The 27490-nt window shown below is 52.7% G+C and overlaps 1 protein-coding gene across 1 annotated transcript; it reads right to left on the bottom strand.

Moving 5' to 3' along the window:
* Positions 1-10329: 10329 nt before the first annotated feature.
* On the bottom strand, positions 10330-26190 carry E2F1 (E2F transcription factor 1). Its single transcript, XM_065414822.1, has 7 exons — positions 25951-26190; positions 19926-20016; positions 18523-18742; positions 16205-16357; positions 14223-14337; positions 13505-13709; positions 10330-10580 (listed from the first exon to the last, which is right to left on the bottom strand). The coding sequence occupies exons 1-7, from the start codon at positions 26188-26190 to the stop codon at positions 10330-10332; spliced, it is 1275 nt and encodes a 424-aa protein (XP_065270894.1).
* Positions 26191-27490: the final 1300 nt, after the last annotated feature.

Below are 27490 nucleotides of genomic sequence, written 5' to 3'. Positions count from 1 at the left end.
AAGGTGGAAACCCGATGTGTCATTTACCCGACATGCCTACCACATTGGAAAAAATTGGGATGCCTGGATATCAGGAGCAAATGTTAAATCTACGGAAGAGTTGCCCTTCCTATTGCAAATGGAGCAGTTTTTAGAGGGTGTTCCTGAGAAAATAGAAAGGTACATCCTAGATGGGAAGCCCAAAACTGTAACCGAGGCGGGGGAGATTGGAGCCAAGTGGGTGGAGGTGACAGAAAAGAAAAAAGCTAGTAGCAGTTGGAGCGAATATCAGAAGGGGCAAGCCGAAACAAAACTTTACCACCGGGGACAACCCAAGGCCCCACCCACATCCCAAGGGAAACCCCAGACGCCTTCTCACCCCACCACACCAGTCTCCATCAACCAACATCGCCCCGGTGATACCTTAGCAGGGCGATGTTTTAAATGTAATGAACTGGGGCATATAAAGGCTCACTGCCCCCAAAACCCCAACCAATTACAGTTCATTACACCCCAATTACACCAAAGATCCCCAGACGCCTCTCTCATACCCTCGGAGCGAAGGGAAACCTTGAGAGTGGGCGGAAAGAAGGTTATCGCTTGGAGGGACACTGGGGCACAAGTGTCAACTATCCACCAATCCCTAGTGGACCCCAAACTCATCAACCCGGAGGCTACAGTGACAATTCAACCCTTCGTGTCACAGTCTGTAACCTTGCCTACAGCCCAGTTGCATGTCCAGTACAACGGCTGGTCAGGAATGTGGACTTTTGCAGTCTATGACAATTATCCCATCCCCATGCTGCTGGGGGAAGACTTGGCCAACCATGTGAAGCTAGCCAAGAGGGTGGGAATAGTCACCCGCAGCCAGGCTAAGCAAGCTTCCACCCCCATCCCTGTTCCTGAGCCGTCCACCAGGGCCCCGTCTGTGTTACCAGAGACCCAAACAAAGGTGGTGGAACCGGATCCCCTGCCAACGACTGCAACAGCCGTAGTGGATCCAATCCCAGAGACCCAGCCAAAGCCAGTCCCAGAACCGGAACTGGCAACGCAACCAGCACCAGAACCATTGCCAGCACTGAGTCCAGCGCTTGCAAGCCCGTCTACAACTCCAATGCCAGAGGGCACCAGCGAGTCTAAACTGGTGGAAGCAGCAGATAACCCTACCCAAGAGGCTCAGCCAGAGCCTGAAATACCACATAGTGCACCAGCAGACAGCGGTTCACAGTCAATGGAAACAGCCCCAGCACCTGCATCGCTTCCAGAGGGACCAAGCCCCAGTCCACAGTCCAAGGAGGAACTGATGTCTCCAGCATCAAGGGAACAGTTCCAGGCGGAGCAGGAAGCAAATGACAGCCTTCAGAAAGCTTGGGCGGCGGCACGGAGCACCCCACCGCCTCTCAGCTCTTCTAACCGATCCCGGTTGGTTGTAGAACAAGGGCTTTTATACAAGGAGACTCTTTCTGGTGGGCACCAGGAAGACTGGCATCCTCAAAGACAGTTGGTAGTTCCCACTAAGTATCGGGTAAAGCTCTTGAGCTTAGCCCATGATCATCCCAGTGGCCATTCTGGGGTGAACAGAACCAAAGACCGGGTGGGGAAGTCCTTCCACTGGGAGGGAATGGGCAAGGACGTTGCTAATTATGTCCGGTCTTGTGAGGTGTGCCAACAAGTGGGAAAGCCCCAAGACCAGGTTAAAGCCCCTCTCCAGCCACTACCCATAATTGAGGTCCCATTTCAGCGAGTAGCTGTGGATATTCTGGGTCCTTTCCCAAAGAAGACACCCAGAGGAAAGCAGTACGTACTGACTTTCATGGATTTTGCTACCCGATGGCCGGAAGCTGTACCCTTAAGCAACACCAGGGCTAACAGTGTGTGCCAGGCATTAGCAAACATTTTTGCCAGGGTAGGGTGGCCCTCCGACATACTTACAGATTCGGGAACTAATTTCCTGGCAGGGAACATGAAAAACCTGTGGGAAGCTCATGGGGTGAATCATTTGGTTGCCACCCCTCATCACCATCAAACCAATGGTCTGGTGGAGAGGTTTAATGGAACTTTGGGGGCCATAATACGTAAATTCGTAAATAAACACTCCAATGATTGGGACCTAGTGTTGCAGCAGTTGCTTTTTGCCTACAGGGCTGTACCACATCCCAGTTTAGGGTTTTCACCATTTGAACTTGTGTATGGCCGCGAGGTTAAGGGGCCATTACAGTTGGTGAAGCAACAATGGGAGGGGTTTACGCCTTCTCCAGGAACTAACATTCTAGACTTTGTAAGCAACCTACAAAACACCCTCCGACACTCTTTAGCCCTTGCTAAAGAAAACCTAAAGGATGCTCAGGAAGAGCAAAAGGCCTGGTATAATAAACATTCCAAAGAACGGTCCTTCAAAGTAGGAGACCAAGTCATGGTCTTAAAGGCGCTCCAGGCCCATAAAATGGAAGCGTCGTGGGAAGGACCATTCACGGTCCAGGAGCGCCTAGGAGCTGTTAACTATCTCATAGCCTCCCCCACCTCCAACATAAAGCCTAAGGTATACCATGTTAATTCTCTTAAGCCCTTTTATTCCAGAGAATTAAACGTTTGCCAGTTTACAGCCCAGGAAACAGATGACGCGGAGTGGCCTGCAGGTGTCTACTACAAAGGAAAAAGGAATGGTGGCGTGGAAGAGGTGAACCTCTCCACGACCCTGGGACGTCTGCAGCGACAGCAGATCAAGGAGCTGTGCACAAGCTTTGCACTGATTTTCTCAGCCACTCCAGGACGGACCGAACGGGCATACCACTCCATTAACACAGGTAATGCTCACCCAATTAGAACCCCACCCTACCGGGAGTCACCTCATGCCCAAGCTGCTATACAAAGGGAGATCCAGGACATGCTACAGATGGGTATAATCCGCCCCTCTACCAGTGCATGGGCATCTCCAGTGGTTCTAGTTCCCAAACCAGATGGGGAAATACGCTTTTGCGTGGACTACCGTAAGCTAAATGCTGTAACTCGTCCTGACAATTATCCAATGCCACACACAGATGAGCTATTGGAGAAATTGGGACATGCCCAATTCATCTCTACTTTAGACTTAACCAAGGGGTACTGGCAAGTACCACTAGATGAACCCGCTAAGGAAAGGTCCGCCTTAGTCACCCAGGCAGGGGTGTATGAATTCAATGTACTCCCTTTCGGGTTGCGAAATGCACCCGCCACCTTCCAAAGACTTGTAAATGGTCTCTTAGCGGGATTGGGAGAATCTGCAGTTGCCTACCTCGATAATGTGGCCATTTTTTCTGATTCATAAACAGAACACCTGGAGCACCTGGAAAAAGTCTTCAAGCGCATCCGGCAGGCAGGACTAACTGTTAAGGCTAAAAAGTGTCAAATAGGCCAAAACAAAGTGACGTACCTGGGGCACCAGGTGGGTCAAGGAACTATAAATCCCCTACAGGCCAAAGTGGATGCTATCCAAAAGTGGCCGGTTCCAAAGTCAAAGAAACAGGTCCAATCCTTCTTAGGCTTGGCCGGATATTATAGGCGATTTGTACCACACTACAGCCAAATCGCCGCCCCGCTAACAGACCTAACCAAAAAGAAACAGCCAAATGCAGTTCAGTGGACTAATGAGTGTCAAAAGGCCTTTAACCAGCTTAAGGCAACACTCATGTCTGACCCTGTGCTAAGGGCCCCAGACTTTAACAAACCGTTCCTAGTAACCACAGATGCGTCCGAGCGAGGCGTGGGAGCAGTTTTAATGCAGGAAGGACCGGATCAAGAATTCCATCCTGTCGTGTTTCTCAGCAAGAAACTGTCTGAGAGGGAAAGCCACTGGTCAATCAGCGAAAAGGAATGCTACGCCATTGTGTACGTGCTGGAAAAGCTACGCCCATATGTTTGGGGACAGCGTTTCCAACTACAAACAGACCATGCTGCGCTACAGTGGCTTCATACCGCCAAGGGAAATAACAAAAAACTTCTTCGGTGGAGTTTAGCTCTCCAAGATTTTAATTTTGAAATACAACACATTTCGGGAGCTTCTAACAAGGTGGCTGATGCACTCTCCCGGGAAAGTTTCCCAGAGTTAACTGGTTAACAATTGTTCTTGGAATAGAACATATTGTTAGTTTTTATATAATCAGTAGTATGTCTAAAAGTACATGTGTCTTGTTAACTCTGTTTTCTCCTAGAACTCCAGGAAGAAATCACAGCCAGTGTGGAACCGAACGTCCAACACTATCTGTGATTTGGGGGGCGTGTCATAACTATAAAGGGAAGGGTAACAGCTCTCCTGTGTACAGTACTAAAATCCCTCCTGGCCAGAGACTCCAAAATCCTTTTACCTGTAAAGGGTTAAGAAGCTCGGGTAACCTGGCTGACACCTGACCCAGAGGACCAATAAGGGGACAAAATACTTTCAAATCTTGGGGGGGGGGAGAAAGGCTTTTGTGTGTGCTCTTTGTTTTAAGGGGTGGTTCGCTCTTGGGACTGAGAGGGACCAGACATCAATCCAGGTTCTCCCCATCTTTCTAAACAAGTCTCTCTTATTTCAAAATTGTAAGTAAAAGCCAGGCAAGGCGTCTTAGATTTACTTTGTTTTCTCAACTTGTAAATGTACCTTCTACTAGAGTGTTTATCTTTGTTTGCTATACTTTAAACCTAAGACAGGGGGGTCCTTTGAGCTCTTTAAGTTTGATTACCCTGTAAAGTTATTTTCCATACTGATTTTACAGAGATGATTTTTACCTTTTTCTTTAATTAAAAGCCTTCTTTTTAAGAACCTGATTGATTTCTCCTTGTTTTAAGATCCAAGGGGGTTTGGATCTGTATTCACCAGGAGTTGGTGAAAGGAAGGAGGGGGGAAGGGTCAATTTCTCCTTGTTTAAGATCCAAGGAGTTTGGATCTGTATTCACCAGGGAATTGGTGAAAAGTTTCTAAAAGCTTCCCAGGGTAGGGAATGGTGGCAGCGGACCAGAACTAAGCTGGTAGTTAAGCTTCGAAGTCCTCATGCAGGCCCCTACATTTGTACCCTAAAGTTCAAAGTGGGGATACAGCCTTGACAAAGCCAATGTTAAAAAAATTATATAATACAGAGGTTGGGAAAAGAGTGTCTGTACATCTGGGTATAGCGCTTAGATTATCCACAAATACAAAGTTTGTTTTTAAAGTCATATGATACATAGAGTACATAAATCAGCAATAACCCAAATTTAGGTGAATAGATTTAAGAATACAGTTTAGATATTAGAATCCAAATACTCAGGTGCGTCACTCATGAAAAATTGTACAGAGATTTGGTTGTGGAAAGCACAATATGTCAATGAGTGGAGATTGTCCCTCAGTAATTGAGAATTAGATTGTATTTTCTAAATGGACAACCAATCCATGAGGAAAGTTTGTTACTTTCCTGACTGTGCTTCTCATTGGTACTCCAGCTCATCCCTCCTGGTATTGCTGATGTCCAGTGAGGTGTTCTATGTAGATGTCCCTCGACCACCTGATGGCATCTGACACGATGAGTTTCCTTCAGTAAGAGGAAAATCTTTTCAGCAATAGCCATTTGCCCAAAGTCAATGCAAAGAGCCGGTCAGGGTGCCTGCCTGCAACGGTCATTGGTATTTGTATTACCATAGTGCTTAGGCTTCCCCATCATTGTACAGCACCTACCACGAGGGGGTCCGGAGCAAGCACAGACCGAAGACTCTTCATCTCCAAAGCAGCTATTTACTCATCCTCGCTACCCGACAGCGAGTGTGCTGCAGAAGATCGGGTACAAGAAAGGGCATTAGGAGACCTGGTTCTTCTCCCGTGTGACTATGGGCTGGTCACCTCATCGGTGTACCTACAGTGCACCCAGCTGTATGATGGAGATAATGAAGCTGAATCCCTAAAGCACTGAGGTCTACAGCGGAGAAGCACCAAGGTTACCTCAGAGGAGGCGGGTGGGCGTTCTAGAACAGTAGCCCAAGATCAAGTGCATGACTGCAGGCCAGGCATAGCTTAGCTGTGCTGAAGTCCCTGGGACTGAACGGAGCTGCCTGCATCCCCATACGTACAATAGTTTTTCAGCAGGGGACAGATGGGCTCAGGCTGATAAGTGCAGAGTTTGAGGCTCTCACAGGACACAGCACAAGTGCCAAAGGGCCGTCCCCCACTCCCTGTGGACTGCTGCTTCCCCAGCTCAGACCCACAGGGGCTGGGCACTAGAATTGTACAAGCTGGGGAGTGGTCAGAGAAATTCTACAGCACTTTGGTGAGCCAGCCTGGCCAGGGCCCACTCCAGCCCTCTGGCTTCTCAGCAGGTGAGGATTTAGTCCAGTGACCTGCCATGCCCCCCAACAGACGAACAGACACTGGCCCGGAGTTCAGAGACTCAGTAGAAATGTTTATTAAAACACAAAGCACAACAGTACACAAAGCTCATTAAAAGGCAGTAGATGAAAATGCGTTTCCACCTGTGGATTCGATTGTTCAAAGTTCAGGAACTGCAACAGTTCATAGGAGTCCGGGGATGCGAAAGGAAAACCAGCTGCCCGAGCAGGAGAGGCAGCGCTGCCCAGGCACTTAAGATACAAGGGGGGAAACCCACTTCTGTTTTCTTCTGTCCTTTCTTCTCCCCCCCAAACATACATTTGGGTCTTTTCCCTAACCCTGGACCTCCTCTTCCCCGGTACCCCAACCTGCAACACAGAGATCCGTTCCAGTCCTATAATCCCCTTCGGCAGAGGCCTGTGCCACCTTCCTCTTTGGCTGGGCACTGGAGCTGGAGGAACCCTTGTTCTGTTGTGCTTTCAGTTTTATTTAACACCACAACAAACTGTTCACTGGCTAAGCCTGGATAACTCCCTGATAGAGGGGAGCAAGGGCACCAGCACAATTCTCCAGACATTTAGGCCAAAACAACACCATGGATTCTATCCTCTTCCCCCCACCCACCCCCAAAAAGAAAATCATAGTCTACAAGGTTTGGTCAGTTTCTGTTCCAGTGCATGTCAGGAATGTCAAAGCTAATTGCATTAGGTTTGCATTGGGATGGGGACCCAGCTGGTCCTCCAGCCCTCCATGACATCCAGGAAGGGGACAGGCTACTGGTGACAGTTCTGGCAGGATGAGATTTACCCAAGACCCACGTGGAAGCAGCTTGGAGATGCCAGCACACCCATTTTTCTGAGCCTCCATCCATGCTTTGGTCTTGATCCCCAGCTGGAATCCTGTGGGCGACTCTGCTCACAGCACTCTAGGGAGCAGAAAGCACCTGGGAATCCCATGAGAACCCAAAACCGTGCATGCTTATCTGACCCCCCAGGGATCACCCATCCCTACACTAAAATAGCCAGCGAGTCAGCATTACCGTTCTGCCAACCCCATGAAAGCTTTGGTTCATGGCCTGTCCAACTCTGTCAGCAAAGGAGCTGCCCCAGAACAGCCTTTGTATCGGTCCCACACGCTCTCAGAATCCACTCCATACACAGGAACCCACTTTTGAAGCAAGGGGGGGGAACCCCACCACAACAGTTACTTCAGCCAACAGAACGTGCTGCTCACTAGGGCTACTGGCAGGGTCAGCTGCAGTTCCCTGTACTGGGAAGTGGATTATCCATCTTCCTGAGTGTGGGATGGCTCCGGGACTCGTGCAGCCAGGATGGGTCATACCTGGTTGTTAGTTGCTTAAGCTTTGGTGCAGCAGCCTCACAGCCCTACTAGAGTTTGTGCCAGGAGAACTTATCTCCTCTGCTCTACTCAGGCAGCTGATAGCAGTGTAGGAAAGGTACAGAAGAGAACGGGTGGCTGCTCTACATGGTAGAACCAGGTCCAGTTATGGCACTTCCAGCCTGCCTCCCTCATGCAGCCAGGACTAGCGAGAGTTTTGGGTGCTCATGACCAGCCACTCCCTCCAACTCTGCCAGGAGAGCAGGTGGGGGCCCTGCAATGGAAAGGGCCAGGTCTGTGCAGCCTCTCATCTCTCTGTATGAGACGTTAGGAGAGTGAGCCCATGGCCTGGGTATGCTGACGCCAGCACGCAGTGAGAGGAAACGGAGGCAGATCAGAGCTTCCCCTACCCAAAGGATCCTTGTCTCTTTATAAGTGAGAAAACCCCTGCCAGGCCAGGGCCTTGTCTGCCAGATTTCTCTGGCAAGGGAGGCACAGAGCCACACAGGAACTGCACTGGCTGCCATCCCGCCTATGCCCAATGGACAACTGGGCACGAAAGGGTCCGACTTGGTGGTCACCACTCGGCATGGAACACAAAACCCTCCAAGGCTTCCCTGGAGCCTGCTTCGCTTTTCCTTTTAATTATTTCTTCACCCACTTCCCTTCTGTGACTAAGTTGCTTCCACTGCGCATCCCCGGCATCTCCAGGCAGAGATTCCCTCCTGCCTCAGATTCACCTCCCCACCCTTCCCCTCTATCAGACACGTCTGCTACTTGTTTCTGGTCTACAATAAATAGCCCGTTCAGCCCACCAGCTTCCCTTCCCACCAGTCACATATATTTTACCTCACAGAGATGCTACGATGCCCCCTGTTCCGGTCCAGTACCCAGCTAGTGAGCTCCCACACTGTCCCCCTCACCTACCAGCCGGCTTTGCAAGTGGTTTGTATGAAAGGAGCTCTGCGACTCTGTATTTAACAGCTGGCACTCTCTAGACTAACAGAACACAAAATGGCCTCCTTCCCACCCACAATTCCTACTTCTGGCAGTCGCCCACTTGGGGACACACACGTACACATGCACACACACACGCAAGCAAACAGAGACCCCTTCCAGAAGCCTCACATGGACCTTCTAGACCATATAAATAATAAATAATAAACTGCACTTGCCATCTGGACATCCCACAGCGCTTTGCCACAGGTGGGGCTATCTCCCGGGCTCTGTTTGGCAGGGGGAGACAGAGGCACCGGGAGGTTAAGTGACATGCCCTAGCACATCTGTGGCAGAGCTGGGAATTGACTCCTAGCTTTGTGTCAGGATCTCTAGACCACAGCTGCCTTCCACTTCGAAACAAAATCCCCTCAGTACTAACAGCTCCGCCCTGGGAAAGCATCACGCTATTTACCTCCTAGCAGAGCGCTAATTCCTACACAACACAGCTCAACCGCACACATTCCACCTGGGAAATCAGAGCTGTCCCCACGGGAACAAACACACATCAAATAAATAAAATCAATCTACACAGGACTCTCCTTAAAGCTCTAACAAGGAACCTTTGAGAACCAAGAGCCAGTGTCATGCTGTATCTGGCCTTCGCACGCCCCTCCCCGCTTGGATCCAGGAGCCCCCAAGGCCGGTCTGGGAATTTCAGTTCTGCACATTTCCCTTTTACATGGGGAGCCAGAAAGTGGGGCTCTGCCACAGCCAGCTGGCTGTTAAACAGACCCCACCCTTTTTTTTTGAAGCATAAGCCAGACCCTGGTCACAGGCACTACCCAACGGGCAGACATACATACAGTGGTTCCCCTGTACCCCACACCAGCCTGGCACTCCTCAGCAGGCCACCCTGTCACTACTATTTACATTCCTGAATGAGGGCATGCCTTGCCAGGCAGAGGCCAAGAGACAGCTTACCACCATGGAGGCAGCTCTGGCCTACAGGGAGATACCTAAGCAGCAGGGAATTGGTGCTAGGTTGCAGCTAAGCCAGGAGACACACGTCTCCTGCTGCCGATCCCACAGCCAAGTTAGGAGACTAGCAGAGCAAAGCCTCCTTGCCTCTGGTGCTCTAGAGAGGCTGCATCTGCAGGCCAGGTAGTTGCTCCTCAGTGGAAAGATCAACATCACTCACAATCATTAAGGCAAGAGGGGGGAAAATGGCTCCTGCAGCAGGAGGGACGTATCTGGCTCTGCAGCTCGAGAGAGGAGCCTGCCCACAACAACAGAAGCTCTAAGGCAAGAGTCTGAGGTGGTTAGGGGAGAATAAGTTAAGCGGCCTTTGTTACTATGGCAGCGGCCACACGGGCTATCCCCGCAGGGGCATGGACCACAAAGCAGAGCTCCCCGCAGGGGAACGGGCTTGTGGAGGAAAGGCACATGCGTGAGGTGGGAGGAGACAGCGACAGCACTTCGCATTCCCAGGAGGGCGCGGAGCACGGCAGGGAGAGGCGGTGAGGTTTCCCACACCTTCCCCCCTTCCAGCAAACCCCACCCATGCAGCCATTTACCAAAACGCTCACTACCCACAAACCCCATTTGCTTCAGCCCCTGTCTCCAGCGCGTCTGCTCCCGAGTCCCAAGCCTCCTCCAGCCACAGAGCCGGAGTCAGCTGCAGCATCACATTCAGGCATCAGCACCCAGGAGGAGCGGCCCCACCCAGCTGTGCGCTCGTGGCACAGCGGCTCCACGGGAGGCAGTCAGAAGTCCAAGGGTGCAAAGTCCCCGAAGTCACAGTCGAAGAGCTCGCTGATGCCCTCGCCCTCCTCCAGGCCGAAGTGGTAGTCCTGGGGCTGGGGTGGAGACAGGTTGATGAACTCGTCTGGGAGGAAGCTGGAGAAGTCATCCTTGTTCTGCTCCAGCAGAGCATCTACAGAGGCCAGCGGTGAGAGACTCACCTCATCAGCCACGCACTTCAGCGGCAGCGCATTCTCCCCAGGCAGGAGGGGCTCTGCAGGGACAGGCAATGGGTCACTGAGATGGGGTGTGCAGAGCTGAAGGACAGCACTTTAGAATAGCCCACCAGGCTACCAACCCCACCCCAGAGGGCTGCTGCATTGTCCCAACCCATGGGGGCTACAGCATCTTCCTACTGGGCCATCAACCTCCCCATCCACCACCCTGTGGCTGTTGCGTTATCCCATCAGCTACCCACCCCCTGCCCAGACAGGTCTGATCACTAGTTAAAGCCCCACGTGCTCAGTGCTGTACAGACACACACAGGCAGCTCTGCCCCCAGGAGCTCACTACCTACAAGCAGATCCAGAAGAGACACAATGGCAAGCAGCAGCCACCACCAGAGACTTGTGAGTTTGTTTTCTCCCTGCACATGAGACTGCAGCTTGCTCCTGGGGGAATAACCTGGCCCAGGGGCCATGCCTGTGGGGTCTTCCAGGAACACAGGCTTGGTTTAAAATACATGAGGGAAGAACTAGCCTTCCACTGGCTGGAGCGAACGGCTAAGGAAGAAATCCGGAGACCTTGACAGGTCCTATTCACTCGAAGGGTTAAAGAGTTGCATTTCTCAATTCACATGCAGACCTAACCCCAGCCAGGAGCCTGCTATGTAATTAATAGCAAGTGTCTAATATTAGCACCTGTCAATGCTCCAGCAGAGTCATCAGTTCATTTGCAGCAAGGTGATGGTTTTAATTAGAGAGGGGCCGGATCTGGCTTTGGGAGCTCAGCCCTGGGTTATCATTCCACAGCTAAAGTCCATTCCTAGTTTGAATTCTAGCAGCTCTGAAGCAGGACAGGTTACTGCTCTTCACATTGGATGTGCCAGTCCTAGCAGGATAGCGTCCCTCTGCTGGGGGAAGGTTACGAAGAAACCTGTCGCTCACGCTGGTTTGGCATTACCTGGAGCGGTAGGTGGAACTGATTAAGCAGAGGTACTGCCTCAGAGCTGGGCAGCTGCTCTTCTGCCCCTCAGATGGTCTGATGTGGAGTATCGCAAGGATCCTTCACTGCTCCATGTGTGTGCAAAGGCCTGGAGGGAGGCAGCTGTGGGTGGGGCAGTTCCTTGGCTCTCCTAATAACCAGCTGAGACTGGGGCCCGGGCAAGGATCCATCCAGGTAAGATGGAGGAGCTGCCAGTAGCCTGGGGTGGTGTCCAGAACAGACGTCAACACTGGTATTTGCCCCACCGAGGTTTCCACACCTTTCGTCAGGAAGGAGTCAAGTGTGGGGCCCACGACTGCTTTGAGAATACTGACTGAAAATGCCTTTTCCTGCAGCTGGCTGGGCAATCAGCATCCTTCCCTTCTGCGTGCCAACCCCTGGCAGTGACCCAGCATAGCCATCTCCACGATGGGCCATGGTCACCTGCCCAGCAGAGAGCAGGCAGATGCTGCAGGGCCCTGCCCTTGGAGCATGTGACAACGCATGTTAGAGTATCTGCACCGCCTGCTCCTATTTGTGGGGACAGCTCGAGGTGTTCCTTCAGATCTCATGCCCTGAATGGTCTCCTCCCCCCCACCACCAAGCCATTGGGGATAATCAGAGTCCCCTTGTCATGGGCACTGGAATGGGGAGTAAACACCCCCCCCCACCCCCCCGCATGTGGTTAAACAGCTTTGCTAACAGGGAGGAAGCACACCTACCACTCCTCAGAGGAGCAGCACAAGCGTTCAGCCAGGGCGGGGGTGACAGCAGGACTAAGGAAGCAAGCCTTCCCAGAGAGAGCAGGCTGGGGCCTCGCTCCCAGGGAGCAGTACACACGCAGCCTGCACCTTGAAACCCAGGGGGCCGGACAAAGTTAGACTAGGGAGAGGGACGCTGAGGCAGGGAAAGGGAATCTGAGGCTAGAGCAGTCAGGTAATTGGCCCCGAGCATTACCATCTCCCCACCCCCAAAATACTATCAGTGTTCTTAGCTAGTCTGGCTATGCCCCTAACTGCAGCCAGGCTCAGAGGACGGGGAGGCACGTACCCAGCCAGGCACGCCTCAGCCACTAGCACAGTTCTGGGGCCCAGCCCTCCACCAGTCTCTACCTGCGATAAGCATAGCTATGATTTAGAGGGCAAGGCAGGTGAACTCCACCCAGGAGTGACTGTGGCCGAGGGCAAACCTGGCCAAACACACGCACCAGGGGTGGCTCAGGCAGAGCCAAGCTGCGGAGCAGCTCCACCGCTACATACCCAGGCGTTGGGAAAGAGCAGCATTCTCGAGGGGGCTGGGTTTCCCCTCTGGGATCCCAACGTGCAAGCCGTGCTACAGCTAAGGTGTCACTTTCATTCCAAGCCCCTACCAGGGCTGGAGCTTCCAGCCCAACAGGGAGTTTTCAGAGTTGACTTAGAAATCAGTCTCCTCCCAAGTCTGAAGAGCCATGATTTATAGTCCTGACTAAACCTGTTTGGCCGTTTGAGTCATCCAAGTGGGTGGGTGAGGGTTGGGCCACTTGCCAGGTCCTCTCCCTGAGCCATGGCAAGTCCACTAGCTGTGCTTTGGCCCGCCAGACACAGCCTACCAGTCATGGGAACCAGGCACCAGAGTCCGTCAGACCCTCCCCGCATCTGCGATATCACTACAGATACAGTACACAATACCCATCTGCAACTGTCACCCCCACTGTGCAACGGGGACAGTATTTCCCCCCCCATCCCCATTAATTCCCTGTATATTTACTATGCTGCGTTTCTGGTCTGAGACACACACTGTGAAGCTGAGCGTTATTTTGCCTGGCCGGCAGAAGCGCAATTGGATTGTTCCAACCCTGCAGCTCCATGAGCAACCAGAACCAACCCACCCACCGCTGGGTCCCTTTGAGCTGTGTCTAGTGCTGAGCCCACCAAGCCCCTCCACATTCACATTGCACTTCCCCCACTGCGAAGCAGGCTCTGAAAGCCAGGGAAGATGCCCTGTTCCCATACACACCTTGCTCACCAGGCAGCAATGGCAAGTTCACGTCCTGGGTTGGGTGCAGGAGCGGGGACGCTGCTGCCTCAGAAGAACCAGGGGACGATTCCTCAGCAGTTGCTTTGAAAGGACTCTTGACTGGGCTACAGACCCCAGAGCTGTCTTCTGGGCACAGGAACACGTCGATGGGGCCCTGGGTGCTTTTCAAAGAAACCTGGAAAGCCTGGAAGAGATGAGCAAAAAGAACCACTAATAGCAAGGGAACACGGCCTTCATGGGCTTGCCAAGGGCAGAGTGCTTATGTAGGCTGGATGCCCCACAGCCGCGCCAGCTCACGTAGATCCGGAGAGCAGAGCAAGGCATGCCAGAAAGCACAGACCTGACAGCTTCCACCGGCCCCCCAAAGGGGGAGTAAGCCACCAAGCAACCCCCGTGGGTAACGGCCTGCTAAGCTCAAGAGACCAGCCCCTCGTAGGGAATTCGGGCCCCTGCCGGGAGTAGCAGCACGAACGCAGGCAGCGTGAAGTCACCCAGGCTGCCAAGGTTGAGAGGTTAGCGTCAGGTGAGCAGTTCTTGGAGCAGGAGGCTTTATTCCCCCTGCTGATCCAGGCACCTACGAACAGGGAGCCCTGCGCACAGCAATGCGACAAGGTGGGATAGCCGGCTGCAGAAGGACGGCCCTGGGCACTGCACCAGGAAGAGCTGCAATGGGAAGGGGCATGGGGGGAGGGGTTACCTCTGCTGGGTCTAAAACTTGCAGCTGGGTCTCTGGAGGGGCTTTTATCACCATCACCATTTGCTCAGAGGGGTCTGCGATGCTGCGAAGGTCTTGGCAGGTCACATAAGCAGAGGTGCACTCAGTCAAGGAGTATTCACTAGAAGGCTGGTGGCTGTTCCCTTCCATCCGGACCAGAGACAGCTTTACAAGTTGGATACAATAGCTAGCGGGACTCAGGAGCTGGGGAACGGTCAGACCCTAACCACAAGCAGCTGCCTAAGCATTCAACTCACCAACACGCAGGCAGTGACTTACTCCAGGGCGTGCAGTGATTGGGACAGAGGTACACTTCTGATGCTCAAAGCACTTCCCGTTTGACAGTGCACTCAAGGCAGGAACATACTAACCTCTGCAGTGTTACAGAGATGTTCATGCGTGTCCATCCCACACTCTACCCAATACCCTGGTGGTCATCACTGCTTACAGCTATCCATTGTGTAACTACAGCATCTCCACACACACACAGTATCTGAGCTGTAAGGGGACTTAGCCCCACCCCCCTGGCCATGCCCAAAGCCTATAAACCCCTTTCCACAGCCCTGCAAGAGACAGAAGTTGTCTGAATTATTTGTGCTGTGTGACAATGGCAGATGCCTGATATACCTGGCCGAGAAGCCACTCAAATCCTGAGCCCCCAGCCCCGACTTAGGGCAAGAGATTAGTGATTTAAGAATACTGGCATTCACAGAGGCCTAGATGCAGCATTTGGCATTGCAATTCCCAGCTGCAGTCGTGAACTTCTGACAACAGAAGCACTTGGGCTGCACAGCAGATGAGAAATCAGGTAGCAGAAGGGGATGGGGAATTAATGCAGATCTGCATGCTCACTGCTGGTTGCCTACAACTGAAGCGATCTTCCATGTGACTCTGAATAGCTGCTGCTTGCCAAGGACCTGGAGCAATGGCTTCACCCCTCCTCCCATTCTTCACTAATAGGCACGACTCCACTGCATAGAAATGGCAGCCCACAGACCACTTACAACAAAAAAGCAACGTGGCTCATGACACAAGCATGTAGGACACGTAACAGTTGTGAGCCGTTAAAGAGAAGAGCAGAAGTGCTTTGGGGTTTGCAAGGGAGTATGCAAACACCAGCAGAGCCACAAGCCTAAAGGAACTACACCCTGGCTGCAGACTGGCCAGCACAGGGAAGGAATCCAGCCCCAGATGTTTTGGTTTACTATAAGTTTTACAAAACCTCAACATGAACAGAAATGTTTCCACGACACTAGAGATTTAGATATAATCAATTCTGGCTTGAGCCAAACAACCTGCCTCCCCCACAGCGTTCGCAGCCCAGACCTTGCTGAACCAGAAAGCAAAGCTGAAAGGATTTGCCCATGCTGAGCAAAATGCCCAAGAGCAAATCAATGGGATGAACCATGAGGAGTCCGAACTCTAAAGCCCTTCTCCACGTCAGGCACCATGGGTCACAGTAACAGATACGGACACCGAGACTTTTTAGCGTACCCCCTTTAAGGATAAAGTTACCCATTCCCCGCGGGTTGGGAATCGGCTGGTATCATCTGTACTGTGACAATAAGCAGCTCTGTATGGTTTGAACAAAATGGTCAGTGGAGACTACGCTACGGCGAAAGCAATGACCTCACTCGCACTAGAGCGCATACTCCCAGCCACATGGAGCAAGGAACGCAACTCCTTCGCAACACTGCTGCTCCTTAAGCAAACGGGCCCTGTAGCCCAGCCTGAGATCAACTGTCCAAACTATCTGCCAGGTACAGGGCTTTCCATCAGCTCAGAGGGGAGGCAACAGAGACAAGATACCACCCCTTGGCCTGGCATGTTTAGCTCCTTGAGGCTACCCTGCAGATCGGTAGCTCTGAAGCTATTAGAACAGAGCCACACAGAACAGGCATTGCAGCTCCCAGATCTCACTATGTAGTAAAGCAGCTCCCGCAGCGCCACTCAGACAAGGATATTGCTGATTCTCAGGGTCCTCAGTGAGGAGCTTGAGCTGGACGGTGCACATCTGGAGGAGGTCATCCAGCTGCTGCTCAGCCACCTGAAGGTCACGGATTTCCTTCTCCAGCACCTGGTACTTACTGGTGTTCCCCACAGCTGACTGGCTGCCCCTAGGAAACAGAACACTCGGGTCAGTCGTGTTCAGGTACAGGCTGCCATTGCACTTGCTACGTAACAGAGTGTTCTGCAGAGCAATCGGAGGTGTGGGGATTACACCCATCTGTAGCCACCTGTCCCCTTACCACACCCATGAGGTGTCCCCTCCCACACATAGACACTTGAGGCTGCACTCTCTGGCAACAATTGCTTTGTCAGCTGGCAAGCCAGGAAATGAAGTCATGAAACAGGGAAGGGTGAGGCAGGGAATTCCACCTCCACCATGGCAATCTGGTGCCAGTCAGATAGGCCAAGGCAGAGGACTGGGGAAGGGGCTCTAGCTAGTTTGACCCCAAGGGCCATGGCCACTATTTGTTTTCAGTAGCCCCAAGGTGCTAAGCACCACTCAACACAAAGAAAAGTGCAACCCTTCCCTAAAGCACAGGTCCACACTCCCTCCTGTATCAGTGTCCCCCCCATGCACCCAAGTGCAGGGTCTCCCACACCCACCACTGCAAGCACCTGCCTTCCCAAGGGGCAGCGGCTTTGCATGCTGAGGGGCTGCACCACAGCCTCTTGGGTGATTCTCTCCTTCCCTGCCCAGCCCTGTGGTGAGGCGCTAGAGGCTATCCTCAATACAGCATTCACCCCGCAGCCTCCTCTCTTGCACGGCCAGCCACCAGGGGACACTCACCATGAACACTACCCTGCTAGCCTTGTAGGCCTGACACCTCCGACCACATTAGCCTGAGGGGACAGGCTGGAGCTATCCTTGAAACTCAGATGCTGCAGATGCAAATACAACAGCCACACATGACGTAGGCCAGTCAGTGCCCAGAACTGGGAACTGCCCACAGAGCTCCACCCAGGGCATTATTCAGGTGGACGCTTGGACACAGATTCAATAGAGCCATTCTCCAGTGTTGTGGGGTGAGGGCCCAAGTCCCTGCACCCACTATTGTAAGCAACAGACTTGAGCCATTACTTTAAAACACAGACCAACGGGCTTCCCCGCAACATGTTTTGGGCAGGGTGGGGTAAGTTTATTCTGATTTTAGTTGAAGTCACCCACAGCCATTGGCTCATCGAGCTGACCGCGGTTAAAGCGTGTCAGAGCCAATAGGACACAAGGGAGTGATGCGATGCGGCCAGCTTCATGTCTGAGCCCCTTTGACTGCCCTAACCCAACGGATCAGGTTCCTGTTCAGCAGTTGGGTGAACTTTCAGCGTGGGATTGAGCAAGCCTCGAACCCAGGACCTTCACAATCATAATCAAGTGCCTTAACCACTCTGCCATTGCACTTGAATTTCTGATTTCATGCAAATTAGGACTCTTTTTTTAAAGAGCATTTTATGTAGGAAACTTTAGGGTTAAGGCACTGGATTGAAATTCAGAACTGGGTTTAATTCCAGCTCTGGTCACAGACTCCCTGTGTGACCCTAGACAACTCACTTCCCTGTGCCTCGGTTTCCCCATCTGTAAAATGGGAATGATGCCAGCTCAGCTCCCAAGGAAGTTGCAAGACTTGTCTGTGAAGCTCTTTGAGGCTTCAGGCAGAAGGCACCTGAGGACAGTAAAGGGTCGTTCATGGGTCAACAAAACGTAGAGTTATGTACAAAACTGGCCCCTTCTGAGGTCCAAATGCCCAGGGAGAAGTTCCCAGAGAACTCACTGGAGGAAAGGGGAAAAAAAAGACACTTAGTATCCCAGTGGAAGCACTTTAACACAGTAAGGGCAGTACACTTGGGGCATTTAAACATACAGCCAAAAAATGCAGGCATAATCTAGTACCCTCTAAACTCTGACTCAGCTCTAGAGGACTGCACCAGTTGAGCTCACAGAATGACCAGTGCCGGGGAATACTGAGCATGAAAGGGAACCTAAAGATGTGTCTACACAGCAAGCAGAAACCTGTGGCAATGAGCCTCAGAGCCCAGGGCTATAGCACGAGTGCTAAAAATAGCTGTATAGACATTCGGGCTGGAGCATGGGCTCTGAAGCCAAGCCCACCCCGCTCCCTAGGCTACAGAGTCTGAGCTCCAGCCTGAGCCCAAACATCGACACATTTTAGTGCCATAGCTGCCATGGGTTCTGCTTGCCAGGTAGATGTGCTCAAAGAGCCCCAATCAGTTACACCCATGCTGGCCGCACAACAAAGCGCTTGGTGCTCATACGTACAGCCACTGGATGTTGTTCTTGGATTTCTTGGTGATTAGCTGAATGCCCTCCAGGACATTGGTGATGTCGTAGATCCGCCTCTTCTGCACTTTCAGGACCTCCGCTGCCCAGTTGAGATCCACCACCCCATCTGGTGACTGGCTTAGCAGCTCCAGGAAACGCTTGGTGGTCAGGTTCAGAGAGGTTTCATAGCGGGACTTCTCCCCAGGAGATTTCACACCTGCGAGCAATTAAAGTTGCTTGTTACAGATTTATATAGAAGTGACAACACAAAAACTCAGTGAGTGGAGTCTTCCTTCAGCACACCCACCTGGCACCCACTGGAAAGGGGCTCAGCGCCCAGTCTTGGGGGCTCCCGTGTTTACTCTAACATCAGGATTCACTGTGGTCCATTAACACAGCTTTTTTTTTGGGGGGGGGCCGGCATCTGCAGGTTTAACCCCTTTACTGCCTATGCACCTAGATCATGAATGAGCATCATTTCCATTTGATATCTGGGCACTGACCCCACTATACTGCAATCTCATTGCCATTGTAATCCTTTGCTTACAGTCCTTCAGCCAGTTTTCAACCCCTGTGATAATGCCCGCAGGCAAATCAGTTACTGCTTTAACAACTGAAGCCCAGACCTGTTCCATCAGCAACATTCCTGTCATCCCACTTGAGATGGGGCGTTGCATCTCTAGCCTCCACGTGCTGCACATCCACTGCTGAAGCGCAGGGCAGCCTGGCACAGATCTGGGTAGTTTGTCTGTCCAGGCGAGACTTGTGATCACAGGCTCTGCATAGTGTGTTAATTCTGGTGCCAGTGGGATAACATGATGTCATGAAACAAATGCTCCCATGAGGTTCCCAAGTGCTCTAGCCTCAAGGGGCAGGCCAGAATGCGTGAAGCAGTCTGTCATCACCACCAGGCAACTCAAGAGCCCAAGCCCAATTCCAGAGGTACGTGAAGCACCGCTAAAAACCTACAGCTTGATTCCTGGACAGGCTACTGGAAAGCACAAACCGGAACAGGCTGCACAGGAACTCAGCTGCTGAGGGCATGCCTATTTATGCCCAAACCAGTGAGAAAAGGGCAGGCAGAGCAGGACTTAACACCCAAGAGGCTTGAATTTACACCCACCGTCCTTTAGTAGAGTTGGGCCAGCTGAGGAAGTCCCAGAGCTGGCTCTGCACAGAGGGATGGAGCAGGTCAGAGGCTGCAGTGGGAGAAGGGGTAGATGCTGCAACACTGAAGGCCCTGATCTCCTCCAGAGGGCAATGGACTCCATGACCCACAGTCCCAACCATCATAGCTCAGCTCGGCTGGGGATTCAGCCCCATTAGGCCATTTGGAGGGGAGATGCAGTGGCTGGTAAGGACACTGAGTGAGTAGAAGCAGCAGAAAGTGGTACCTGTACCTTTGACAGGGTTTTTCGCTTTGCCTCGGGATGTCTGGATGCTCTCTGCTATGTACTGGTGATCGGTCTCCAGATCTAACTTTCTCTTCACCTGCAAGAGAAGGAAGGCTTGTGAAGGAACAGAATGCCACAGATCACCTCCTCCTGCAGGTTACCCCTAGAGCAGAGATCCAATAGCACCAGCCACATTACTTCCAACTGAAAGTCATGGCCAGTCAGCTATTGGGCCTATGCAATACGAGTCTGGTCTCAGCCTAGTTCCCAGCGGGCAAATGTCTACTGCAGAAGCCACCATCATGATCAGCAGCTGGGCTGGTGGGCTCAGCATAGACCAGAATGGCTTTGCTGGCATTTAATGGCAAATGTTAACTGCAGAGTGTCACCAGAATTTGCATTATGGAGCCAAACCACCACCCCAGTAGCAATGAGAACATAAGAAACATAAGAACAGCCATACTGGCTCAGACCAAAGGTCCATCTAGCCCAGTATCCTGTCTTCCGACAGCAGGCCAATGCCAGGTGCCCCAGAGGGATAAACAGAACAGGTAATCAAGTGATCCATCCCCTGGAGCAGGACCAAAGGTTTTTAGATAAAGAGCCTTGAACTACAGGCATTTAACCTTTCAGACAGGCAAAGCCAACCAAAGGGAAATCTGCCCCACTCTTTGGCCTAGTTGGAGGGGAGCAACACCTACGAGGGCAGGGAGAGTACTTGAATCAGCGTGGCCTCTGTGCGTTAAGAGACTCTGATCTCACAGGAAGGTCACTGCCTGCCATGTAATGATTTGTTAACAGTGTGTGGGTTGCGCTGGAATGGTGTTCTAGCACTTCCTTTAGGAGCCAGAACAGCATCCCCGTACATCTACCCGTGCCAGGCCAGGCAGCTCCTTTCCCTCCCTGGCTGCAGAGCGTCCTCCAAGCTAGCAGATGCCAGGTCAGCAGAGAGAGAGCCGGGGATGCTGCAGGTGGGACTGGGATGGGCGGCGGGGGGGGGGGGGGGGGGGGAGAAACATGGGGCCAGAGCCGCTGAGAGTCCGGGGAGAGCTGAAGCTGAGCAATGTTGGAAGTTGGTCAGCAGGGCCGACCGAACAGCTGCCCCCCCCCGGTGAACCGAAGCCAAGCAGGTAAGGATGGGATGGATCCTGAGGGGAGTCATTCCCTGCTCCCATAGGCCTCCCCTACTGCCCCTCCCATCTTCCTCCAAGCTCCTCCCTTTCCCCCTCTCAGGGCCTCCCCCTGCCCTGGTTCTGGAACACTGTTTCTTAACTGTGTGGCGCAGGCCTCCTTGCTGCAAGCTTCCACAACTCATTCCACGCTCAAAAACTTAAGGCACCATGGACACACAGGGGCCACCTGACTCAGCAGTCTGTCTCTCTGGTGCTCAGCGCTGAGACGTGAAAGTCCCCCAGAGGGGCTGCGAGGATGCTTTTCTGACTCCATGTGATCACCTAACAACTATTGATATCAGCCCTTAGAACTGTATGCTGGTTACACACCCAGTAACAGGTATATCTACAGCAACCATCACCATAGCATCCAAGTGCCATATGTGAACTGGGCATTCAGCAAACCCTCATCCCATCATCTCGATCATTCCTGGACTCTTTCCCCTTCCTCTGACACTCTGGTGATGGGCACTATTAAGTGTTTAATTTGTGCCAGGGCTTGCCAACGCTGAGCCCTGGCACCTCTAGGCTTGGCAGTTCATAGCCCCAGCATCTCTGGGCTCCCAGCCAGCAGCCACCCAGCTCTGAAGGAAGCACCACTGCCAGCAGCAGCGCAGAAGTAAGTTGGCAATACCATACCATGCCACCCTTACTTCTGCGCTGCTGCTGCTGGCAGCACTGCCCTCAGGGCTGGGTGCCCGGTCAGCAGCTGCTGTTTTCCAGCTGCCCAGCTTGAGCACCAGCATCTCTTTCATTACAAATTAAGCACGGGCACTATTAAAATGCTTCATCATAAATCCATCCTTCAGTTCGGCCTCCGGTTGCCTCTGATGAGAGCTCAGTACGGAACTGGCAGGTGGTTTGGGGTGAGGAGCTGCTCTTCTCCTTGCCCTGGTTTTACATTTTCAGTGCTGTGTGGGTAACACCAAGCTAGAGACCAAAAGCATTTTCCATGTGCTAGAGTTTAGAGGGATCCAATTAGAAAGACACGACGCTGTCTTCTAAGCACATCTGAAGGATGCACTATTCCTCCAATGCCTCAGGAAGCTGCTGAAAGATTCCTGCCATCAGCCATTTGGGAACACTTCAAAGCCAAGGAGTCCTTGCTAAGCAGATGTGCCCCAGAAGAGGAAAAACCAAAATAGGACTGGGAGACATTCACCCACTTGCCTCATGTGAACAGCATTTATAAGAGCGAGCTGTCACGAGTGCTCGACGTTTTATAACTCATCATGCGGCAAACGCCCAGTCTGAGTCACCCACCTTGCAGCCGACAACATTTTCTGCAATTCTCTCGTAACACAATCCCTTTCCTTTCACGCAATTCACAAAGGTACAGATGCAAGACAGCATTATCTATGGGCCCCCATCTGCACGTATTTCATTGGGTGCCTTATTCAGACCCTGCACCCAGTTACTAATGGGATGGGATTGGATTTGTTAGCGGAAGTAGGGAGCTCGGGTCTTTAACTGGTACCCAGCTTACTTGCCACACACAAGGATATAAGCTACAAACCAACTGGTGAAAAGGACCTGGGGATTACAGTGGACAAGAAGCTGGATATGAGACAACAGTGTGCCCTTGTTGCCAAGAAGCCTAACGGCATATTGGGCTGCATTAGTGGGAGCATTGCCAGCAGATCGAGGGAAGCGATTATTCCCCTCTATTCGGCACTGGTGAGGCCACATCTGGAAAACTGCATCGAGTTTTGGGCCCCCCACTACAGAATGGATTTGAACAAATTGGAAAGAGTTCAGTGGAGGGCAACGAAAATGATTAGGGGTCTGGGGCATATGACTTATGAGGAGAGGCTGAGGGAACTGGGCTTATTTAGTCTGCAGAAGAGAAGAGCGAGGGAGGATTTGATAGCAGCCTTCAACTACCTGAAGGGGGGTTCCAAAGAGGATGGAGCTCGGCTGTTCTCAGTGATGGCAGATGACAGAACAAGGAGCAATGGTCTCAAGTTGCAGTGGGGGAGGTCTAGATTGGATATTAGGAAAAACTATTTCACTAGGAGGGTGGTGAAGCACTGGAATGGGTTACCTTGGAGGTGGTAGAACCTCCACCCTTAGAGGTTTTTAAGGCCCAGCTTGACAAAGCCCTGGCTGGGATAATTTAGCTGGTGTTGGTCCTGCTTTGAGCAGGGGATTGGACCAGAAGACCTCCTGAGGTCTCTTCCAACCCTAATCTTCTATGATTCTATGACATCAAAGCTTTCCAGCGTAGCCCCAAGTGGAGCACCTGACTCAATCATCCAATTGTGCCAACAGGCAAAGCTCCAGCTCAGACCAGCGCTCCAGCTATCTACCTGGGACCACATGGGCAGTCAGGAGAAGTTGAAGGTTCAAGAGAACTTTAAAACTTTGTACATTGTGACTGTACCTGCCTCTAGCCTCATTTAGCGCAAAATGATCTAGCTCACGAAGGAGCCATTTGGGAAGGAGACTCGGTAATTGGGGCCTATTTTATTACTAGAGGGGAACAGCCTGACAATGCAGAAACAGATGGATTAGACAACTCCCTCCTGCCCAAAGGCCTAGTGACACGTATGTGGTGGGAAGCATCTCAACTTAAGCGATCAGGGAGTGAGTGAGTGGTTACTCTCACTACCCTAGACAGCTGATGGTCAGGTTAAGATACCTAAATCCCAGTGCACTGCTGGGAAGCACCCATGGGAGCTGAAAAGAAGAGTTCTGCCCCCTTTGCTCATGCACACTACGGTGTTTAGAGCTTCACCACACACAAGCACCAGGCTGCAGCCCCGCCAGAGCTGCTGGTGCAGAACAGCCTATGTGCACCAGGCTGCTGATTGCTTATTAAAGAATCAAAGACTGATTTGAACTTCCTCTGAAACAAGCACTTTGCAAACAGCTGGGAGAAAAGCAGCTCATGTTTTGGGGTTTCAAAAACAAGGATCCTCCTTGAAGCAGCAGTCCAACCACACAAACCAGCAACGCCTACAGCACAAAGGACCAAACACTCCTTTCCATCCCAACCACCCACTCCCCACAAGCAGGGAGACACACCAGACAGGGAAAACTCATTATGGATTCCTGACCCAAAGTTAAAACAAAGGATCAGCTGTAAAGCTGCTGCCCCCTGCAAGCCCCTCAAACTACAGTGAGAAGCCTCTGGAAGATGGCATGTTTAACTAGCAAAGCATGTTGTGGTCTTTTCCTCCCTCACTCCCCCCACCCCCCATCTCTATTGAACTAAAAGCATGGGGATTTTATGCTGGGACAGATCCACTCACTAGCCATGGCCAATGTCAGATGATGGCTTAAAACTCCATCTTAAAATTGCACAAGTAAAGAAGGATCCCACACAATGATCTGCTTGATCCTGCCCTGATAGAGAGAACTGCAAGCCCTTGTTGCTTTAGCCTCAGTCTAATTGCAGATGCTAGTATGAGTCATTTAAGTATCTAACTCAACCTTATGAAAACAATTCAGGAAACCAAAAGAAAGGAAAGGCTCTGCTGGTTCACCCTTGCAGTTCTTGGTGCAAAATCAGGGTCTAACAAGGCAAGGGCAGACTCCTGCTTGGAGCCCCATTGAAGACAACGGGTGTCTGCATGGGTGCAAGGGTCAGCCCTGCATACTTCACAGCACAGTCTGTATTTGTTACATTATAGTAGCATCCAGCGGCTCCAATAACAATGAAGGCCCTCTTGTGCTGATGCTGGAGAAGACAATGCCTTCTCCCCACAGCTTATCCTAATGATTATTTAGAAGTTACATGCCTGACTGTGTATGTATACACTCCCACACTGGACAAGCAGAATTTTTCAAGACTCTGGCTTTAATATCCTGAAGCAGGAAATTAAGCTGTGCATTTATAACACTGCAGACTGCTGCCATGGACATTAAAGGGTCAGCACAACAAAGTGAGATCTGAGAACAATCTGAGAAGTGTGTAGAGACAGAATCCACTCAATGGATTTAGTTCTGAAGTGGAGCTGAGAGACATTTTGATGACTGGTGTATGTCCACTAATACAGCACACCATCCCCCAATTAATAATTTATTTGCATATTTTCATGAGCAATTATCATTCCTCTCCATTCTACCAGGGTATGTCACTCCTATACGTTAGCTAACAGCTAATATTTCAGAACCAGACTTCACATGTCCCATTTGAACCTGTTCCACCTCACTACTTAGCCCCGTAAACGATTAACAGCAGAAGTGCTGAATCAGGAACACACTCAGAAAACTGTACAAGCGACCAGTCTCATGTCAGGCCTCACTCACATAGTACTGCCGGTTCCTCCCTCACTCGGGAGCTTCGGAGCTTTATCACATGAAGCCGGAAGACCAAGAGCAGCAGCCACACCAAGGCCAGCTATATGCCTTATCTAGCACCAGAGAGGGCTGTATCTAGGACAGCTGAATGCAAGAAGCGCCCTCTCTTTCAATGATCTCTAAAACTGAGGCCCTAGCCACAGGTGGCCCATTAAAGTTCCCAGGGCACTTTATTTTCATGAGGGTAGAGCCAATGGCCACAGTATGGGGGAAATTGGGCTATTACATCTGCCTTCTTGGATTACCCTGCACTGACGCAAAGTTTCTCTCCATTTCCTTTCTTTGTTTTATTTCCGGGGCTCTTTAGAGCACCATCAGGGGAGCCTCTGGCCTTGTGCTGTGACAAAGCTGCCACGTTTCACCACACACACAATTTTAGCAGTGACAAGGGGGGGGGGGGCAATACACGCGTAGAAAGAACACGCGTGCTCTTCGGGTAGCAAAGGGCCTGATTTTCAGCCGACCAAGCCCGCCCAGCTACGGGCGCCTGGAGATCCCCTGGGGAAAGTAGTGCTGCTACCGAGCTGCAAACGAGAGCGCTAACGTGGCGTTACCGGTGGGCGTCCCAGCGCCGGTCTCTGCGCCGCCGGGCCCGGCCGGGGGGCCTGCGGGGTGGCGAAGAGCAGCAGCTCGGCCTCGCTCTCCGCTTCAGGCGTGGGGAGCGCGTCCGGCGTGGAGATGATCACAATCTGCTGCTCCATCACGTGGAGGCCCCCGGCGCCCCCCAGCAGAGCCTCCAAGTCGGCCACGCAGGCGCTGCCGTCCGGGGCCACCCCCAGGCCCTCCAGAGACATGGTCCGGGCGGCGGCGGGCGCTCACATCCCCGGCGCCCGGCCCTGCTCCCCTCCCCAGCCGGCTCAGAGGGCCATGGCCCTGGGGCGCGGGGCGGCGGCGGCCCGCGGCAGGAGACGGGGCTGGCCCTGGGACGCGCGTCCCATGCTCAGGGAGGGCCGAGGCCCGAGGACGCGCAGCCAGCCGGGGCGGCGGCGGGGTCCGGAGCGAAGGGCACCTAGGCAGCACCCTGGAGCCTCAACCCTTGCCTAGGGCCGCCGCAGGGCACAGAGCGGGGCTGGCCGCCGGGCCCGCTGCTCGCCCCGCTGGGGGTCCCTCGGCTGCCCACGCGCCCCGGCCCGGCCCCGGGTATTGTCCCCAGCTGGTCCAGCCCCGCACGCCTTTGCGCGCCAAATCCTTTTTGCCGCGAAAGCGGCCGGAGCGGCGCATCCGCGCTCCCATTGGCTACACTGGCGGTGAACCGCCTCTCCATTGGCCACAGCTCCCGGATTGAGGCCCAGCTCCGCCTTCCCATTGGCTACGACCCGGACGGCCGTGAGGCGGTGCGGTGATGAAGGAAACCTTCTGACAGCCGGCCAATCGCAGCGGCTGCGCGGACGGGAGGGGGTGGAGCGCGGCCAATCAGCGCGGAGCTGGGGGACGCTGCGCTGGGCAGCGGCGTGGGCGAGAGGCGGTCGGTCGGTGCCGGCTGGTGAGAGGCGTGGGGCCGGGGCCGGTGGGGAAGTATAGCAGGGCCCGGCTTGGAGCGGCTCTGCGGTGGTGGTGGTGTCTCACCGCGCTCCCCTCCCCGGGGGCTCCCCCTCGCCCTGTGTCCGCGCTGCTCCCCGCGCCTGCCCCCAGCTCCTCGGCCTGCTCTGCCCCTCATCCCACCCGTCTCCCCACCTGTTCCCATGGCGCTGCAGCCCCTCCCCCACACTGGCTGGGCATGCAGAGCGGGATCAAGCAGGGACAGACAGCCCAAGACGTCAAGTGCATTGATCTGCTCAGTACGTTTGTCCACAAATACTTATACGTAGCTTTTCCCATTGCAAAAAGCTGAACAGCCTTGGCTGCCAAAGAACGTTTATGAACATGAATCAGCCTTCCCAACGCCCCGGAGGTGGGTATTCTCTCCATCTGACACACCTGAGAGACGAAGGCCCAGCGAAGTGGTGTGGTTGCCCAACACAGATGGGTGGCCGAGCTGGGGCTGTAGCCCTGCTGTCCCAACGACCAGCCCCTTGCTCTGATTCTATCCCCCTGGTTAGTGTGTGTTGTGTCTCCACTCTGGGCCCAATTCAAAGAGAACATGGGTCTTAGATA

The sequence above is a fragment of the Emys orbicularis genome, chromosome 12 (genome assembly GCF_028017835.1).
Source record: "Emys orbicularis isolate rEmyOrb1 chromosome 12, rEmyOrb1.hap1, whole genome shotgun sequence".
Taxonomy (NCBI): domain Eukaryota; kingdom Metazoa; phylum Chordata; order Testudines; family Emydidae; genus Emys; species Emys orbicularis.
The sequence above is the reverse complement of the archived record's forward strand: the minus strand, read 5'-3'. Positions and strand labels throughout refer to the sequence as shown.